The following is a 19858-nucleotide window of genomic DNA, read 5'->3' as shown; positions in this document are numbered from 1 at the left end:
TTTTGTTCCTATGGTTGCAACCATGAGTCTCCTAAAGGCTTCAGAGCATAAGAATCACAGCACTCAAATTAAGAACCAACCACAGGAAAACTTTATGTATATTTGTATTTTGTTAAATCTAAGATGCCACTGATTGAGATGTCACGTGACAAAAATTGTGTCTCAGGATTCCTAAAATATGGCACGTGTATATATCCTTCAAAAATGAGACGGTGCGGAATGAAAGATGTGAATATGCATGTTTATTCATTTGGGAAAGAGACACTAATCTTACCACTTAACATTTTGAGTTATTTCCACCAATTAAGTGTGGCAAATACAATTAAATGCCAGACATTTGAGATTTTTTTGGAGTTAAGCTTTTTATTGTTTTTCTTTACAGGAACAGGAATAAGCTGAAGATGTCTTCAACCAAACTACCTGAAAACAAAAGACCTGTTATATAAATTATGCTCTATTTTTGTAATAGATCAAAATACTGTATTGGTGAAAATAAATAGATAACAAAAAACAACATACTTGATTTCTGTGTTTGCTATCAGACCCCACAAATAAGACTGACTTTAGAATTCAGTATACTTGAAAAACAAATTGAAACACAACAGACATGGACAACTATGCCAATGCTAAGGATTTCAGACTATACTTGTTATAGTTTTTCTTAATAAAAATGGGAACAACACATTTCTAGGTGCACAGAAACAAGATTTTGCTCTGAAGAACAGCTAAATTGTTGCAAGAGGCAAGTGCTTCCTAACCGGCTTCTAGTGTAACATAACAGTGAGCTCTAAGTGTATGGTGTTTTATACTACATAATGGAGAATTATGGTATTTTGTATTTTCCATCAAACCACAAAGTCTTTTAAGTTGAAAAAAGAAAACAATCCCCCCCCCCCCCCAAACATTAGATGTGCTGACAATCATATTCCCATATGTGACGGAAGAGTACTAATACATTTTTTTATTTCTTTGCTTTTTTTATTAAGAACACTTTTTTTTTTTGGCATTTTATATTCAATGTCCATTGGCTCCTTCTGAGAGTATCCGTGAAGGTTCAGTAAATTTTGCAGTGAACAAGTAAAAAAGGGCTGGTGTGGGTACCAAGGCCAAAAGGGGTAAATCCTGCTCGAGTTTATCCACTCTGGAGATGGAGATTATTCCATAGGCATGAAGTAACCAGTGGCTGAAGAGAACAATGAGTCTTTTCTTTCTGACCAGAAGATCATAGCAGTTCTATATAATTTTATAAAAGAAAGAAAAGAGAAATACCGATTATTGGGCTGAATCAGCTATACATTACATTTTAATTTAAAACATACTTTCCCATAAAATCATAACCTCAGAATCCTAGGGACCTGAGAAATCATCCAGTCTTGCTCCTACACTTTACAGATGAGGAAACTGAGGGTTCCTACGTTCAGCACTCTGGCAGCACCAAGACAGGAGCCCACGTCTCTAAGCTCTGGTCTGCACCACCATCCGATTCCGGAAACACTACAGCTTCTTCTGAAAGATCTGAACTGGAAGGGGAACTCCACATTATGTTCCCTCTTTCTGCCGTGATCCACAGTGGCTGAGTCTACCAGTGGGAAGTAGGAGGTATACATACCCAACTTCCTTATCTCTAGCATCCCTAGAGTCTCTGCCTGGATACTTAGAAGGGAGCAGAAATAACATGTGGCTACTCTGATTTCCCTTTAATCTTTAATACCGCTCTATAATATACAGAAATTGGAAGGACCAAGTTATTATAAAAGTAATACCTAAATGTGCTAATGAGCACATTGATATGTAATTTGCAACTGGTCAGTTAACAACTTTCCCTTGTTAAGTGGCTCGTCAGCTCGCCTAGAGCTGGACTGTCTTTTCCTGACTTGCATCCCTATTTCTGATCATGTATAGGATGCCAAGTGAAGTACACGAATGCTTTATATATGGGAGATTCCCAGCAGCAATTCAATTAATTGAACTTTCCATAGTAGCTGTGGATAAGAAACAAAAATTCAAAAACTTCATTTTATTCAAATACCCCATCATTTCCCCCTGCAAATGTTTCCCTAGAGTTGTAAAAAGTGCCCAAACCAATTTGCTTATCTTTAATTAATCATATTGCAAAGCTGATTAAAGATTACAAAGTGGGGATAGAATACAAATGGAAACATCTGAAAAATCACTATAAAAATACTGTCTAGTTCCTCTACTAATAGTCTATCTAAAAGTCACTATGATTTCTAGGTGTTTTTCCACCCCAACCTCCGCCCCCTCATTCTTTCACTAATGTATCAGAAACAGGAGCTTCAACAGGAACCACTCCAAAATAGTTAACAACTTACTTTCTCTGGGATGAACTTTTTTATGTTAAGAATTATAAGAAAGCGGGTGTCAACTGTAGTGAGAAGTTGAAAACAGTGCATAGGCACTAGCTTAGCAAGCACAGGAGGGAAGAGTACTGACACTTTTATTCCTTTAGCGTTTACTCTCAGAGTTCTAACAGTGGCCTTCTACTGAAATATTAAAGAGTTAGAGGCACAAAAAGGATATCTCAAGATAGGAACAGCCATCAGAACTAATGTGAGTGTTAATGATATTTCCAAATCACCAAAACATTATAGATATTAGATGGCAAAAGTAGACATCCCATAATCAAGAAAATAAATTTAGGGACAAAACATAGATGGGTATGGGATGTACACTGTACTTATTGATGACTGTTAGTGTTCACTGTAAAAAAAAAAAAGCGTAGAATTAGTTCTATATAAAATAAAACATTTTCATGTTTCCCTCAAAATAGTGTTAACAAGGTTCAACATTTCAGTAATTATACATTTTCTATGTTGATAAATGATGTGAAATAACTTTTTCTTCTAACATGCTGGATAGTTAAGCCTGACTACTTCACTAACTTCCCAAGCAAAAGTAGTCTAGTGTACAACTTTTCATAAACTAATGAGCCAAAAGTGACTGAGTGGCATCGTTTAGCCAAGGATTACTAAAACAATCAGCTGTCACATATCATATCATATGCACTACTCTCCTATGCAACCATCAAATCTATTTTTAAAAACATCTTTAACAAAGGGAAAAAGATGTCCTACCTCTATTTCGGAAGCCGACATGTACACAGCCAGAGTAACCAAAGATAATACTAATATAATGTATGGGAAGGCATAGTCTGAAAGACAAACATTGGTATTATGCTTAAAATTAAATTTTCTGAATAAACCATAAAAAAATTCAAACAGTATAATTCTTTCCATAGATAAAAAACGTTCTCAACCAGTCCTGGGAGAGACTGTAGCCCTAATGCTCTAAGGCAGGGGTCAGCAAACTTTTCCTGTAAAGGGCCAGACAGTGAATGCTTTTGGCTGTGCAGCTGTAGTGGGAAAGCAGCCAGATTACACACATATGAATGGATGTGCCTGAGTTCCAGTAAAAATTTACGTTTGTAAATTACAACTTATTTATATGTTATTCAGACAATAAAATTCAAATGTCATGTAATTGTCACATGTCAAGAAATACTACTCTTTTTTCTATTTTTTCCCCCAACAATTAAAAAATGTAAAAATATCATTGGCTCAGCTTTGAAGACCCCTGCCTTAAAGCTTCCATTGACGTAAAGAATTAACTTCTCTCCTGTGCCTCTGGAATGATACTAGTTATGTATTAAACTTGGGAGAATTGGGAAAATAATTACTCTGTGTTTTGTACTCTAGATGGGGAACTTCCGTTGAGAAAGGCTATGTATAAGTGTAATTCAGCTTCAATAGACCTCAAAGGCGAAATGGATCATTCAGTGCTCTTAATGTCAAATTTTCAGACGTTTCTACTTCAAATACAGTGCAGTAAAATAATACTTTAAATGAAATTTTCTTCTTTAAAATACCACCTTTTAAAATGTCTTAAATTTATAGCTCACTAAAACAAATGGACAAACTGAGAAAAATACTTTGAATTATTTTTTATACAATTATTTTAAAACAATTAACTTTGGTTACTAAAACTAGTATTCATTCCACAGTGCAGTGGAACCCATCTGGAATATTTCCAAATGTTAATTAAGGATGTGACTGCCAGAAACTCTGAATTATGTATGCAGGCCTGATTCCAGCTTACTAAATAAATGAATGACTTGTTTGGCATTTAGAACCTTTTATTTCCTAGACAGAGATTAGGTCCTAACCAGCCATTCAAAAATATCCCAATTAACTTATAAATAGCTAAACAATGTTGCTAATGATACAAATTTAAGAACTGGTAGTAAAAAGGAGAAAGAGGAAATTTCCAACAAGGCCCAAACTTGTGGGGAGTAGAGGGAGGTTCTGGGCTCAAAGCAGGATTTAGAGTGGTTCTTACCCTAGGGTCTAAAATAATGTAAGATTTTGAGCAACGAGGTCTGGGAGTAGTGCCTGGAAATCTGCATTTTAGTTCTGCTGGTGGTTCAGAGGAAGATCACACTTAAAACCTGGCTGGCAATAATACTTCCAAGCAAGTAAAAGTTTGTCACTGACATCTTCCTAATCACCCCCAGTGTCTCCCTAGACCCTGGTATCTTGAGCTATCGGAAGCTCTCGGTGATCTACTTTGCTCAGACTTGCTATATTCCCTTGTCACAGACTAAATGTTTATGTAACCCCCCCACCCCGATCCAAATTCTTATGTTGAAATTCTAACCCCCAGTGTGATGGTATCAGTGGGTGGCCGGGGGGAGCGGAAGGCCCTCTCTGGGTTGGTTAGGTCATGAGAGCGGAGCCCTCATGAATGGGATTAGTGCCCTTATAAAAGAGACCTTAGAGAGCTCTCCCCTCTTCTGCCATGTGAGGACACCGAAAGAAGACAGCCATCAGTGAACCAAGACACGAGTGCTCACCAGACTCCACGTCTGCTGGTGCCTTGCTCTTGGACTTCCCAGTCTCCAGAGCTGTGAGAAGTCAGTCTCTGTTGTTTGTACGCCATGCAGTCTACAGTATTCTGTGATAACAGCCTGAACTAAGATACCCCTACAAACCAAAAACTGTCTCTTTTTTCAGCACCATAAAATGACGAGTTGGTATGACCCCCTCTGTGACTAATCTCAGCATACTGCACAAGTTTATACTTAGTGCAAATAAACAGCAACTCCTTGGTCCTCCCTATGAGTGCACTTGGAGTAGAGGCTTGTTAACAAAAGGACCGAAAGACGTTCAGTGTGGGAAAAGGCATTTTTCACTACAGACAGCTACAACAGAGGAAGCAACGCTGCCTGGCAGTCTCCTTAGGTTAACTTTCCAAACCTTTCCCTTCTTTCCACAGCTTTTCCCTTTCCTCCATTTCATAACAAAGAGGTTCTATACAATAGCACCAGTGGTAGTCTAGGACACACGGATGTGAGGGCTGACAATTCTTAAATCTGTACAGCCTAGTCAGCTCTCCCAAGCGTGTCTGGTAATAAATAACTACCTGACTCTTTTTCGTGAAAGCCTAAAAGTGAATTGACTTCTCACCAACCTATTTGTTTCTTCTAACATTCATTATTCATACATTCACTAGTTACTAAGTCAGAAAGTTCCTTTACTGTATTCTCCTCCCATTCCCTCAACCCCTATATTTAACTAGTTACCTGGTTTAGTTAACTCTGTCTTTGAAACAGCTCTTCATTCCCAGCACTTCTCTGCTTTAAGTCAGATAGGCAGGCTCAGCTTATGGCAGTAACCTCTTAACTGATCCCCCAGGTTCTCTTCCCAGCCAATCCATCTTCCACACTGCTACCAAGCTATCTTTCTAAAATGCAAATCTAGTCATGTCGCTCTTCCTCCTGAAATCCTTTTAAGAGGCGGTCCCTAGTCCCTAGAGCAAGAATAGCAAGCTCAGATGCTTAGAGAGGTCATCCAGGAGAATAACTGAAGTGGGCCAAATCTAAGAAAACAGGAAATGGTAGGAGCTAGGAAAAACTACAGAGTTTCAAACACCATGCAGGCCAATGGAAACAATACATCTGTAAACCCAGAATATGAGGGACAACAGACCCCTGACTAGTCTCCAATTCCTCTTCCCTTGCCCTCACCCTCAGCTCCACCCTCACTGTGAACCAAATGCATTACTAAGCTACATTACTTGCACAATGATGCCATCTTGCCCAGTTTCTTAAGGCCAGAGGCTTGCCCTCTGCAGCCTGGCAGGCTCCATACAAAGATGGTATCCAACATCCTTGCAATGGTCAATGTCACACGTGCAAAAAGTACCACACTGTGTTCTCTCAGCTACTGATAGCTTTCCTAGTAGTACGTGAGCTCTTTAACACCAATTTTCTCTCATTCTTCTTTTGAGTCACAGATCAGTCTAAATGGTTGCTGAATAAATGAATGGATGGATATATTAAAATAAAAAATATATTGAGGATTTTTTACTGTATCTAAAAGTTTTTCATAGGAACTTAGAAAACTAAGACTTAATGGTAAAGAGTATATATTATCAAGAGTAATTTCCATCTATTATACGTAAAAGCCAGTTTTTGTTTTTTAATTTATACTCAAGTTTTAAAGATCTTCCTATTGAGATTGTGAGCGTCAAATATAAAGTATTCTCTAAACAGAAATCAGTTTTGAGAAAGAGTGATGATATGTTTTAGCAAAAATATATTCTATAATTTATTTTCAAGGATAAAAAACAAAAACTGAACTAAAGGAAAAGGTCCAAAATCATACTCAGAGAAAATATTGTTTATCACATATAATAAATATATTTCATTGACTTTACCCGTCAAACTTACATAAAAGGCCTCCACCAACTGCCTGAAGCACAGTTAAAATTGGGAAGAAGTAAAGTGCGGCATAAACACTTTTAAACCGATCAGACTTCCCTAACCCGCAGGCAACCTTCTTCACCAGGAGCGGTCGGAGCAGCATCATCAACACCAGGCAGAATGCGTAATAGATAAACACGATGGTGTATCTGGAAAATAAAATGAAAAACTGTAACATCAAAAGCATGTTTTTAACATGTATTTTTATCATTGACCATTTTAAAATCAAAGATCCTGAAAAAGGTTTAAAAAGTCTACCCGATGAATATTCAGACTGGTGGTCCAAAGAGACTCTCATATACTGCTGGAGAGTGTCTGCTGGTTCCTTTCTGGTAGGCAGTTTGGAAATGTGTATCAAAAATCCTAAAATGTTTCATCCTTTAATCCAGAAATTTTACTTGTTGAAATGTATCAAAGGAAACAAGTATACCCAAAAACGTGATGAACAAGCACTTTTACTGAATCACACAATTAGAAAACTCAGGAAGATAATAAATATTCAGTAATAGGAAGTTGGTTAAATTTTAGGGTACATTTATGCTGGAATACTATGTGGACATTAAAAAACGGGTTATGAAAGAAATGTTAACAGCAAAGGTAACTGTGCCTCATATATTGTGACAAGAACAGGTTACCAAATGGCATGTGCACGGTACAGCCTTAATATTCCTTAAAAGAAAATATATACACACATACAGAAATGCAACTGGAAAGACATTTTTAGCAGTGATCCTTTTAAGAAATGGAATTATAGATTATTTTATTTGGGGTATGCTTTTTCTATGTTTCCCAAATGTCCTATAATGTAATTTTCATGATCAGAAAAAAGTTGCAAAAAGATCTCTATCAGCAGTCCATAGTTTCTTGCTCTTTATTTGAACAATGGGATTGCTATGCACATGGTTATAACTTTCTTCTCATGAGGATTTTCAAATTATTTTTACTATCTTACTACCCTCTCCCCTGCAGGGGAAAGTCAAGGGAAGCACAGGGTAGTCTCAAAAAAGTGACCACGTGTGTCTTCTCTACAGAGCTTAATGATACTGGGTCGCTCTGCTCTCATGATGTTTCTAGGTCCAGCTCTGAACCATACTGCGTTACCTCAAGCCTGACCTCTTGGGCAAATGTCTTTTTAGGCTGTCTCCTACCAACATCAGAACAAAATAAAATCTGTCTATTCCTGCAGCTTGTAGTTCTTTAAGAGCTCCAAAAAGATGATTATTTTAATCAGAAGGAAACCATCATGTGTTACCTCTCCTAAAGAACTAGAAAACTAGCCTCTGGAAGCAGATACCCGTTTCCCACCCCTGCTCTCCACCAGAAGACCTCATCCTCCACCTCCTCCCCCTCATTCATGCTCCCTACATATGCAGATGGGATAAACCTAACAAGCTGAAGCTAATCTTTGTTACAACAATAATTTCTGCTCATTGTCAATAACTCAGTTTTAGTAAACATTACTTTTTACAGTAAGTTTCTAATGATAGAAGCTTGCATGTTTTTCCATATCTCATGTAAGTAGGTTCCCCTCAAAACTATAATTATCACTAGAAGAATTATGATATTTTTCAGTTTGTAAGGGATTTATATATACCAATGGAGAAGATATCCTCACTAGTCAACATAACAGTGTTCCAAAGGTTTCTGATAGTATTGTGCCATTACTTTTTGTTGACTTACAAAAGAAAAAAATCATTATGACTCTTGGTAATCCTACAGCTTCCAGAAATGTTTAGCTCCAGTCCAGTCGTATATGTAAGTTTAAATGGTCATGTAAAGTAAGTAACATGTATGAATCCAAATGCTAATACTATAAAATCTTCTCGTAGTTTTAACAAAACATTGTTTTGTATAATTAATAAAACAAGGCAGACAGGCTATTCCACAGTGACTACTGGTAAAGCTGCTAAGAAAAAAAATACCTACTTAATTCAAAGATGGTGAACAGATGGAAAATGTTCTAATCAATGAAGTTGTGTGATGATTCTAACTAAGTGCTGTGACAAGGCTCTGCGGCCATACCCAATGCAGCAGGAAAAGTGCTGCAATAAATTAGAAATGGCTGTTATGACTGCAGAATGAGGGCTGGAGCACCTATTTGCCATCTGTGTTCTAATCTCATATTTTTTGACTCTCCTACTATAGGATTTATAGATATTATGAAAAGCACTACAGATATGACTATCAGTAAATGAGTGATTTTGTTTTAAATAAGACAGTTATACATTTTATTGAAATATAACATCTGATTCAGTTAATAAGTTCTCTAAATAGGACCAGGTTAAGTTCTGCAAGTCCCCAGGACAATAAGTGACAAGAGAATAATCACAGCTGAGGGTTATAGCTCTATGAAATCAACAAAGAAGATATCATCAGTCTTTTAGATACAGTTTATATGTATAAATTATATATGTGGCTGTCTATATATACAAATATAATTTTTATATATGTATGGAATAAATAATTTGCAGGACTTAAAAGGCAGGCAGGTGGAAAAGATTTTCATATCTCTATATCTGGATCTCTTTTTTGAAAATTACCTTTTTACATACGTGCATGTGTGTTTTTGACACTTAGTACTACTAAGAACTTGCACAAAAAGGACTATTTTGTTAAGCATATTACATTATGGTAACTTGCTACAACTATGAGAACATAAATACCAGACACTTCTATTACTACCCTTACTAAGAAAAACATATCAAAATGAACACCAACAATTCACAGAAATTCTAAAAATGTAGTCTGGGATATTATACAGAATCTTATGAATTTGATATTTTTAAAACAAAACATTCTGGTGAAAATTACAACACTTATTTGGGAAAAAAAAAAGAAAGGAAGAATGAACGAATGAACGAACATTAACCCAAGTACTCAAACAGTCATGCCAGCTACTTGTAAGTGCTTCCGACATGTACGGCATTTATTCAATCCTCACAGTCACCTTACAAGATATCAACATTCCCATTTTTACCAATGGGGAAGCTGAGGTTACAAGAGGCTCTTAACATGTTCAAGTTAACACTTGACAGACCTGGAATTTAAATTTATTTATTTATTTTATTGGCTGTGTTGGGTCTTTTTTGCCGTGCGCGGGCTTTCTTTTTAGCTGCTGTGAGTGGGGCTACTCTTCGTTGTGGTGCACGGGCTCCTCATTGCAGTGGCTTCTTGTTGCGGAGCACGGGCTCTAGGCGCATGGGCTTCAGTAGTTGCAGCACATGGGCTCAAGAGTTGTGGTTCACAGGCTCTAAAGCACAGGCTAAGTAGTTGTGGCGCATGGGCTTAGTTGCTCCACAGCATGTGGGATCTTCCTGGAGCAGGGATCAAACCTGTGTCCCCTGCACTGGCAGGCGTTTTCTCAACCACTGCGCCACCTAGGAAGCCCCAGACCTGGAATTTAAACTCAAGCCTGTTTTCAGCTCCACAACCCATATTATTCCCATATGTCAGATATTGCTTCTCTGTTGCATATCAGAAAGGTTTTCCTTATAATGCCCTTAAGAAACAGATACAGCTTATTTTAGAAGTGCTTAGGCACTTCAACATCCACACGAAAACATTTTCACTTCTACTATACTAAGATGTGTTTCTATTTCCTTTTATCAGACTACGTATCACTGAAGAGAAGAAAATCATTTCCGTACATCCGCAGTGCGTCGGAGCCATTTCACAAGGCTCAGTCTGCTGAAATGAATGAAATCTATAATCATTTTTTTAAAAAGTCTCAAGAAATACTTACAGCGGGTAGACAGCTTCGTGAGTACAGTGCACTGTGGTAACATAGTCTGGACTGGGGTTGTAAAGCATGGTGTACCAATCAGAAAGCATCAATACTCGACATGAACGGATATAAAGCACACCGACTGGATCGCTCACAAGCAAGGTGATGACAGCTGCCATAGTGCATTCAAACAGTGCAGTGATGTGTTGGAAAAGGGCACTGGAACTAGTGAAACAGAGGAAGCACAATCACCGGAAAAGCTCAGCATGTTAAGTGGCTTTTAATAAAACCTGTGTATGCCTTAAAGTATGGATTCTAAAGAGAAGTTTTAACTGATGAATCCTGAAACGAAAAAATCTCCTAATAGGTAAGAAAAGCCAAGTACATATGAAAACTACTTGAGAAGTTGTTTAACCTTGTTTACTAAAAAGGAATAGTCATCCCAGATAAAACTGTGCCAATATGGTCTAAATGTGTAGAAGAACAGAAATTAGATCCACCGTTATCTTCAGTATCTTGCCAAATTATTAAAAATGTCTTAAAGTTATCTATGCATGGCTTTAAGTTATCTTAAACATTGAAAGTACATAAAAGATTGTATGTAATATACACTAACAAGAAAAAAATATCAAATTGTACACTTTAAATATATGCAGTTTATTGTATGTTAACTGTATCTTAATAAAAGTTCTTAAAAAAATAAAAAATAAATATAGGCAACATAAAAAAAAACTAGCGAATATAACAAAAAATATTACCAGTGGGGAGAGGGAAGGGGGAGGAGCAAAATAGGGGTAGGGGACTAAGAGGTACAAACTATTAGATATAAAATAAGCTACAAGCGGAATCCCCTGGTGGTCCAGTGGTTAAGACTCCACACTTTCACCACTGGGGCCTGGGTTCGATCCCTGGTGGGGGAACTAAGATCCCACAAGCCTCGTGTCGTGGCCAAATAAAAACCAAAAAAAGCTGCAAGGGTATACTGTACAACACAGGGAACATAGCCAATATTTTATAATAACTATAAATGGAGTATAACCTTTAAAAATTGTGAATCACTATATTGTACACTTGTAACATATAATATACTTCAACTATACTTCAATAAAAAATAAATTTAAAAAGTCAGTTATCTATGCATCATTTTAAGTTATCTTAAACATTGAAAGTACATAAAAGATTATATGTAATATATACTAATAAGAAAAAAATCAAATTGTACACTTTAAAAATATGCAGTTTTTTTTTTTAAGCTCTTTATTGGAATATAATTGCTTTACACTCTTGTACCAACTTTGGAGGTACACCAAAGTGAATCAGCTGTTATTTATACATATATCCCCATAACCCCTCCCTCCCACTCTCCCTGTCCTGGCCCTCTAAGGCATCATCCATCATCGAGTTGATCTCTCTTTGTTATACAGCAACTTCCCACTAGCTATCTATTTTACAGTTGGTAGTGTATATATGTCTATGCTACTCTCTCACTTCATCTCAGCTTCCCCTTCGCCTCCCCGCCTCCCCCAACCCCGTGTTCTCCAGTCCATTCTCTATATGCAGTTTATTGTATGTCAATTATATCTCAATAAAAGCTCTTAAAAAAAGATTATATGTAATATATATTAGTTATAAAGTATAATAAACACTGTAAGCTCACCACCTAACCCAATAACTCGAACATTAGCAATTTACAGATACATTCTTCTACTTTTTCAGTGGTCTTGGTCATTCTTAGGCCTTTGAACTTCTGTATAAATTACATAATTAGCTTGTCAAGTTCCACAGTATAAATCCAACGTAGCTTAGCTACCTTGGTCTCGGCTACCTCACATTACTGTGATTCTGTAAATGAAATATAAGGAGGTAATTGATTCTGTATACTTATAGCCAGCCTCTTTACTAACTCTCATCATTTATGATATCTAGTCTATAGATGCTTTTAAGTTTTCTATTTGAACAATGTTTCAGCTATCTATCACTGAGTAACAAACTACCCTAAAACTTAATGGCTTGAAACAACCACCATTGATTATTTCTAATTATTCTGCGGTTTGACAGGGCTCAACTGAAATAATGAAAAACAAATGCCAACTGAAATAATGAAAAACAAATGCACAGAATTGCTTCCTATGGAAGCAAAACTCATCCCAAGCAGAATAAATAAAAAGAAATTCACCTTATTATTAAGCTGCAAAACACCAAAGATAAAAGAGCAGCTGGTGAGCGGCCCGCATGCGCTCACAGCTGACAGCCAGCACCCACTCCAGCCATATGAGTTACTCATTTTGAACACTACAGCCAGTCCAGCCTCTGGATGGGTGCATCCCAACTTAACATCATGTGGAACAGAAAGGACTACCCAGATGCTATCGGCAATTAACCTCAGGCAACCCTCCCAACCCTACTGCCTGCTTTGTCATTCTGGCCCCCACCTCAGGGTAGGTTTGATTGTTTTCTTAAAAAGAAGAGTTCTAGGAGATCCCCCTATTCTTGTGAGACCAGCAATGTCTTAAACAGTATGTCTCCTCCAGACTTCAGTTATTTCATGCAGGAGGGTCACCTGGAGCTCCTAATTAGTCCACGGTGTTGGAAGCAGAACTCTCGTACCATTTTACAGAAATGTAGCCACTAAATACTAAGTAAACGTGTACACTTTCATATTATACAACCGAATCTTTTGCTTCATTATAGAATTCATATTTTTAGAGGCAAAATCCCAATCTCATCATTTCTTGCCATGACTTTAGTAACCTTCTTACTGGCTTCCTTTTCTCATCATGCTCCCTTTCAATCCATCTGAAGTCAACTATGTAATCTTTACAAAATGGAATCTGCTTCTAAAACTCCCCATATTAAACTACTTCAGTGAGTCTTGTCTGCCATTCAGGAAGCATACTTCCTACCAGCCTTATCTCCAGCAGCTCACAGCCTTATGAAATTACTTCGTTTCCTCACTGCTCCATTCATCCCAGCAGGCTTCATGCACCACCTCAAAACACATGTCACCTATCTGGCAAATGGTGTATTCTTCAAGATCAGCTCTGGGGTTATCTCCAAGTCTTAGGGGTATTTCCTAAGACTCCCCAGCCCCAAATCTCTTTATATGTTGGTCTCATTTAGTCCCTACTCCTCACAGCACCCTCCGCTCTCATTTCTTGGTTATACTGTGCTCTTTCTTGGCTCTAGGCTTTTGCAAATCTTTCTCCTACTGTCTGACTCTTTCTTCAATTCCGCTCTCAAAAACTACTCATTTTTCAAAGTTCAACATAAAGTCAGTTTCTTCTCCTGTGACATCACCCTATTTTGAGAAGACAAAATTAACTTCTTCCCTGTTTAAGCTAGTCTTAAAACTGTACATACCTCTACTATAGACCCTCACATACACTGTGATGGTTTGTCTACCTCATCCACTGGACTGTGAGCACATCCACATTTTAGTCATCTCTGAATCCCACAACCTAGTACAGCACCTGGAGCATTGCAAACATCCCTAAAGATTGTTGCGTGAATATATTTGGACAGCTATAAATTACATAAAAACAAATTACAGACAAAACACAGCTTCTGGCTTCATTACATAAAAATATGCAATTTCTGCCTATCTCTGCCCTGGCCTCAAAGAAAAACAAATTTAATATTAAACTCTGGGGAAAGCAAGCAGGCCAGAAAGGGAAGTTTTGATTAGTGCGTAGCTCATGCATTCTCAATGGGTACTACTAGCACTCCCAAGGGGACAAGAATTGATTCTTGGATCTAAAATAATATACTTCTTAATATATAAAGCACATGTATACATACACTATATAAACCAATAAACAATATATCTGCAATATTAAAATTTCATGGGGTAGGTGGAATTTGGGGGAAAAAAGGTATCTAAAAAAGTTCTTTATGCAGGAAAGAATGAAAAAAAAAAAGGTTGAGAAACATGAGTCTAGCCTCAGACAGCTAGACCTCTGCTTCCTTGATTTTAAGTTCAATGTCTCAGGAAAATGCAACAGATAGCCCTTGTCTTCCTTGCTACTGATTTCCTAAGCAAAGGAGAGTTATGCAATCTCCTTTTTAAACTCACCTCCTTTCCTGCCTAAGCACTGATCTCACCTCTGCTTTACCCCTAAATCAAAGCTCTATCCTCTGCTCTAAAATTCTCTCTCAAAACATAGCTGATGTTTTAATTCAAATGCATTTGGTGAGATACATCCATTAAACCCACCTCTTCTCCACTCTGAGAAGTTCCAAATGAGCAATTATTCTATTTTAGCTCTATTAATCACATCTCTTTTCTCGCCCTCATCATTCATCATTCTGTAACAGAAGTTAAAAGCAGGATGAGAGCTGCTTAAAAAAATTTTTTTTAAATAGAGTCTTCTGAAAAATAATTAATGCTCTTTCAATGTAAATAATCACTGTGGACTTCTAGGCAGATCCAGAAAAGTGCTGATTCCACTCCCACCTGACCACTTCTGTTCCTCCCACTGGCCATCCCTGTTTCTTGGACAACAGCTTTCTAATATGTCTCACCTCTAATCTGCCCTCCACAGAAGTTATCTTCCTAAAACATATATCCACGACGCTATTTCTCTAAACCAAAACTTTCATGATAAATCATTCACTTGGCAAATACTAAGTGAGTATTTACCATGCGCCAGTGGCTGTACTAGTCTCTAGATTCCACAGAGAACAGGGATGACCACTGTCCTCATGGAGCTTGTAGTCAGGGGTGGGAGAGAACATTAAACGAGGAGACAAACACAACTACAAATTGTGCTGAGTGCTAAATACAAAGCATAAACAACAACAAAATAAGAGTGTTATTAAAAAAGAAAAATAATGGGGACAGACCTACTTTAGATTGGGTCAGGGAAGGCCTTTCCGAGTAGGTGTAATTTAAACTGAGATCTGAAGGGCAAAAAGGCAGCTAGGTAAAAAGTTGCAGGGAGAACAGAGTATTTCAGGCAGAGAAGAGTTTGGGGAAAGGGACAGGACCTAAAGCCGGAAAGATGCTGAGACGTCAGAGGAACCAACAGCCAGGATGGCCTGAAATATACTATGGTAGAATTTGGTTCCTCATGCCCAGTGGGATAAGGTTCACATCATCACCGACAGCTTTCACATTCTGGCCTCAATCCCCTTTCGCACCCTCCTTTTTATCACCCTTCTCTCACATGCAATCCACACTTTGAGCAAACACCCAACTACGTCCATTCCTTCCCACAAGAGATCACATGTTTTATACCTCCATGCCAGTGTTCACGCTGTTGCCTCTGCCTAAAATATTCCTTTTTTGAAGTGTTTCAGGAGCCACCAGGCACAATTTATCTCTTCCATTCTTTGTGACTGCAGAGCATTTTGCTTATAAAGCTTTTATATACTTTTTGTTTATATACTTTTAAGACTGAGTTGTATAATTAGTTGTGTATGCACCTGTCTTCTCTAGAAAAGTATGACTATAAACCGTATCAGTTATTTTTGTACCTCCTCCCCTGATCTTCTAAGCATAAAACACAATGCTCAATGCATTTCCTGGATTTGTTTTAATATGGGTTTTCATAATTTGGTTACAGCTACAAAATCTTAACTACATTATACTAGATTACTAGTATTAAATTGCAAAGTATTTGTTTTAGGATGATAAACAGTTTGTAATCATAGCCAATTCTTTGCAGAAAGCCAATAATTAAGAAATAAAAATACAGATAAAATGCTCCCTCAGCATCACTCAGAGTAAAACAAAGGATATTTTCCTTAATATTTACTGAGGCATGCCCTAGCATTGTTTCCTTGCAACAGTCAAAAGTAATCAGAAGATAAAGGAAAAACAGGTTTGCCACTTTTAAAACAACAGAAGTATAATTACTTGATAAAGTCTTTTAAATGATAACTATTCCAACATCAGTCCATTCAGATACATTCATAGAAAGTGCTAACCTCTTTTTTCCCGAGTACCATTCAATGAAGAACCAATGTAAAACAAGAGGAAGCATAGCCATAAATCCAAGGTAGAGCCAATCATAAAGTTCCGGAGACTCTGTGCAAGGCTGACAATACTTCTGTGCATTTGTTCTCTGTCCTCTTGGACACACCTATGGTATATAAGAACAGTATTTTACGTACAGATATTATCTTAAAACATTAACACCCTCCAAAAATCATTCACTAAGACATCACATTTCAGTTTCAACATCTGTTTACATATGCATCTTTCAAAAATAAAAAAGAAAGCATAAGTAAAATAAAAAGCAATCTACATTGTATTTGCTATACCTGTATAATGCTCTTAAAGGACTCTATTTATTGTTACTAAAATAGTTGACTAATATTACATGGAAAACCTAGTTATTAACACCACATAAAAATCGCAGAGAAATGCTCTGGAGTTGTAATGTTAAATTATTATCCAAGTCACTTTTCTATACTAATAAAACGTAATTGGAAATTACTATAAAATTATCAAATTAAAAAAATACTTAATAACTGCAACTGTCAAGAAGATGTATTATACACAATCAATATGACAACACAAATAAGGACTTTATTAATGCCGCCACAGTCTTTTATAAGTTAAATATATTGAAGAAAAGTTATTCTACATGTGACATTTCAGAAGTAAAAAGATTTTACAAATGAAATAACATACAAATGTTAAGACTTACCCCACATTCTCCATATATTTCAGTTGAGCCATTTTTAAATAACAGGGTCTTCCCACAATAAAGTCCAAGGCATGCTGGTTGAATATCGACAGCTTTTTAAAAACAAATGCCAGTATAGTAACATCTTTTGTGATTATAAAAAATAAGGTAATAAAAGCTGAAACATTTGGCAGAGATATCTCAACACAGTTTCAACTAAAAAATATGGATTAGACTAAAGTCTTGAAGCATTTATTTAAAGTTTTCCTTTTACACTGTGACACCACTGAAGGTTGCATGGAACCTTGTTGCTAATATTTTTCCTTAAGATTAAGGTCCTCAACCACAGAGGACCCCAACTCTATGCCCAGAACTCAAAGCCTAACCTGGTATGCCTCCAATGGCTCCAACCAGCCATTCCCCTTGGTTAGATGGTCTAGACTTTTGAATTTCCTTTTTTTTTCTTAACCAGAGGATCCATACTTTTTATTAGGACATTAAGTGAGCACACACACACACACAAAATCTATTATCACCTTCCTTCATGATAGAACACACTTTAATACCAGAAAAGCAGAAAGGACATAATTTCAGAATAAAGGGAATGCCTTTAAATTAAATAAATTCACCTTATAAGAAGCTTAGTAAATTATCTTAACTTTGGTCATTTTTGTAGAGGACAAGTGCAGATTTCATCAAGGCTGTCACTGGGCCTCTGACCAATACTTAGGAACCACTGCCTCAGAATCAACCCTCTGATCTCAAGGCTTTGACAACATAAAAAAGCAGCTCTTTTAAACCAAAATCTCAGGGCCTACAAGTTGTCTTTGACCTCATCTACAGGTAGACATTATCAAACGAGTTTTTTTCATCAGTGACATCTGATTCCCTTCAATCACTGATTCATTCATTCAGTAAACATGCATTAAGTGTCTGATTCCACTGGTGAGGGACCCCTAAAGACCCACAGAGAAACAGGACAGAGGCCCTACCCTCGAAGAACCGACAGCTGAGCGTGGAATAAATCCAAGACAACTGCGGTCAAATGTGAGTTAATTTGGGAAACTGCATTTTACGGCTATTCTTGAACAATCATTTCCCGAATTCTTCAAGAATTCACAATCTAGAGACTGCCTGATCCACAATAATCTTTTCAAATTCGAGTAAGCAGATGAATGGATAAAGATGTGGCACATATATACAATGGAATATTACTCAGCCATAAAAAGGAATGAAATTGAGTTATTTGTAGTGAGGTAGATGGACCCAGAGTCTGTCACACAAACTGAAGCCAGAAAGAAAAAAACAAATACCGTATGCTAACGCATATATATGGAATCTAAAAAATGGTACTGATGAACTCAGTGGCAGGGCGAGAATAAAGATGCAGATGTAGAGAACAGACTTCGGGGGTGGGGGGCAGGAAGGGGAAGCTGGGAGGAAGTGAAAGAGTAGCACTGACGTATATACACTACCAAATGTAAAACAGCTAGTGGAAAGCTGCTGCATAGTGCAAGGAGATCAACTCCATGATTGGTGATGACCTAGGGGATGGGATAGGGAGGGTGTGAAGGAGTCGAGGGAGGGAGGGGATATGGGGGTATATGTATAAATACAGCTGATTCACTTTGTTGTACAGCAGAAACTAGCACAACAGTGTAAAGCAATTATACCCCAGTAAAGCGCTTTAAAAAAAAATTCTAGATTTTTTTCTTTCTCCTTGTGCTGTTGAGAAAAATAGAAATAGTACTGACTAAAATGCCTCAAGTTTAGTATTTTCACTTTTATCAAATTTCTGACTTTTTAAAAAACCCATGGGCTTCTTTACCTTACTTGGCACTTATTTGTAAACCAACTGTAATCACAATGTTCTAAACTAATAGACGGAAACGAGCTGTTTCAGATTTTTTGAAAAGGCAGAAGTTAAAGAATTGGAAACTTCTATATCGGTTCTGCATCTAGCAGATGCTTAATAAATACATTTGAGTGTAAATAATATTTCTCAAAATCCAAGGCCTGAAAACCAGTATGGCAAACTGAAAGCAATAGCTTATCGTCGACCCAAAAAACCCTAGCTCCCGCTGTACACTCACCTTCCCCTTTCGTTCCCTTTCCTAAAGGAGGTCTAAATTTTTTTACTTTTTTGCAACCGTCATGCCCCTTTACGAAGGGCCGGCAGGACACAACAGTTAAGCAGCAATTAGCTTCTGCTTCCTTTCCTGTTTTCCTGCACTTACGCCGGCGCCTTAAATTGTCAAGTCAACCCTCAGGAATGTTAAACAAAGGGACTGAGGTGACATTCTGAACAACAGAGGCCTGCCCTTTTTCCCCCAGTGCGCAGTCGGCGTCCCCTCGACAGTTGGTCTCTGCGCTGCAGCTCGTCTGGAGCAGAGACTATCGCCACCCCACCTCGGCCCGGCCGAGAGTCGGTGGGAGCAAGGGACAAGGATTCGCCGCTCTCCGGAGGCCGCCCGCTGGGGCCGAGCCCAGAGACGGAAGAAGCAGGGACTAGGATAAACGCTTCCTGAGACCGAGCGGACCACTCACCCATCGGCGGCTCGCCGGTTTCCTTGGAGAGGCTCCGGGATTAGCCGACCCAGCCTCAGCGCCCGGACATCCGGGCCAGCGCCGCCTCCACGGCTCCGCCTCCTGGTAACCCGGGCGACAGCTCAGCAGCCCCGCCCCTCCTCGCGCGTCCGGTCCTCGGCCAGGAGGCCCCGC

The 19858-nt window shown here is 37.9% G+C and overlaps 2 protein-coding genes across 7 annotated transcripts in view; one reads left to right on the top strand and one right to left on the bottom strand.

The window, feature by feature from the left end:
- Nucleotides 1–394, top strand: part of CCDC175 (coiled-coil domain containing 175) — a 61617-nt gene extending 61223 nt beyond the window's left edge. The window contains exon 21 of the mRNA XM_057732617.1: nt 383–394. Within this exon, the coding sequence (XP_057588600.1) occupies nt 383–394 (12 nt within the window). The remainder of the gene's footprint in view (nt 1–382) is intronic.
- Nucleotides 355–19798, bottom strand: JKAMP (JNK1/MAPK8 associated membrane protein). 6 transcript variants are annotated; one of them, XM_057732945.1, is made up of 7 exons: nt 19685–19798; nt 17159–17250; nt 16434–16588; nt 10524–10730; nt 6749–6930; nt 3096–3172; nt 355–1233 (listed from the first exon to the last, which is right to left on the bottom strand). In XM_057732945.1, the coding sequence occupies exons 1-7, from the start codon at nt 19686–19688 to the stop codon at nt 1015–1017; spliced, it is 936 nt and encodes a 311-aa protein (XP_057588928.1). In that variant the 5' UTR covers nt 19689–19798; the 3' UTR covers nt 355–1014. The 6 variants fall into 6 exon arrangements, with proteins under 6 accessions (XP_057588928.1, XP_057588929.1, XP_057588930.1 ...); XM_057732946.1 differs by having other exon boundaries at nt 17159–17232; nt 19685–19751; XM_057732947.1 differs by having other exon boundaries at nt 17159–17282; nt 19685–19735.
- Nucleotides 19799–19858: the final 60 nt, after the last annotated feature.

The sequence above is a fragment of the Hippopotamus amphibius genome, chromosome 4, assembly GCF_030028045.1.
Source record: "Hippopotamus amphibius kiboko isolate mHipAmp2 chromosome 4, mHipAmp2.hap2, whole genome shotgun sequence".
Taxonomy (NCBI): domain Eukaryota; kingdom Metazoa; phylum Chordata; class Mammalia; order Artiodactyla; family Hippopotamidae; genus Hippopotamus; species Hippopotamus amphibius.
This window is presented reverse-complemented; position numbering and strand designations above follow the sequence as displayed.

What these genes read in the sequence shown, in the direction of transcription:
- JKAMP (XM_057732945.1), bottom strand. An exon ending in AAATATATGGAGAATGTGGG is followed by an intron (nt 16,589 to 17,158) that starts GTAAGTCTTAAC and finishes TATATACCATAG; the next exon opens with GTGTGTCCAAGAGGACAGAG. An exon ending in TGTCGGCTTCCGAAATAGAG is followed by an intron (nt 1,234 to 3,095) that starts GTAGGACATCTT and finishes AAAATTATATAG; the next exon opens with AACTGCTATGATCTTCTGGT.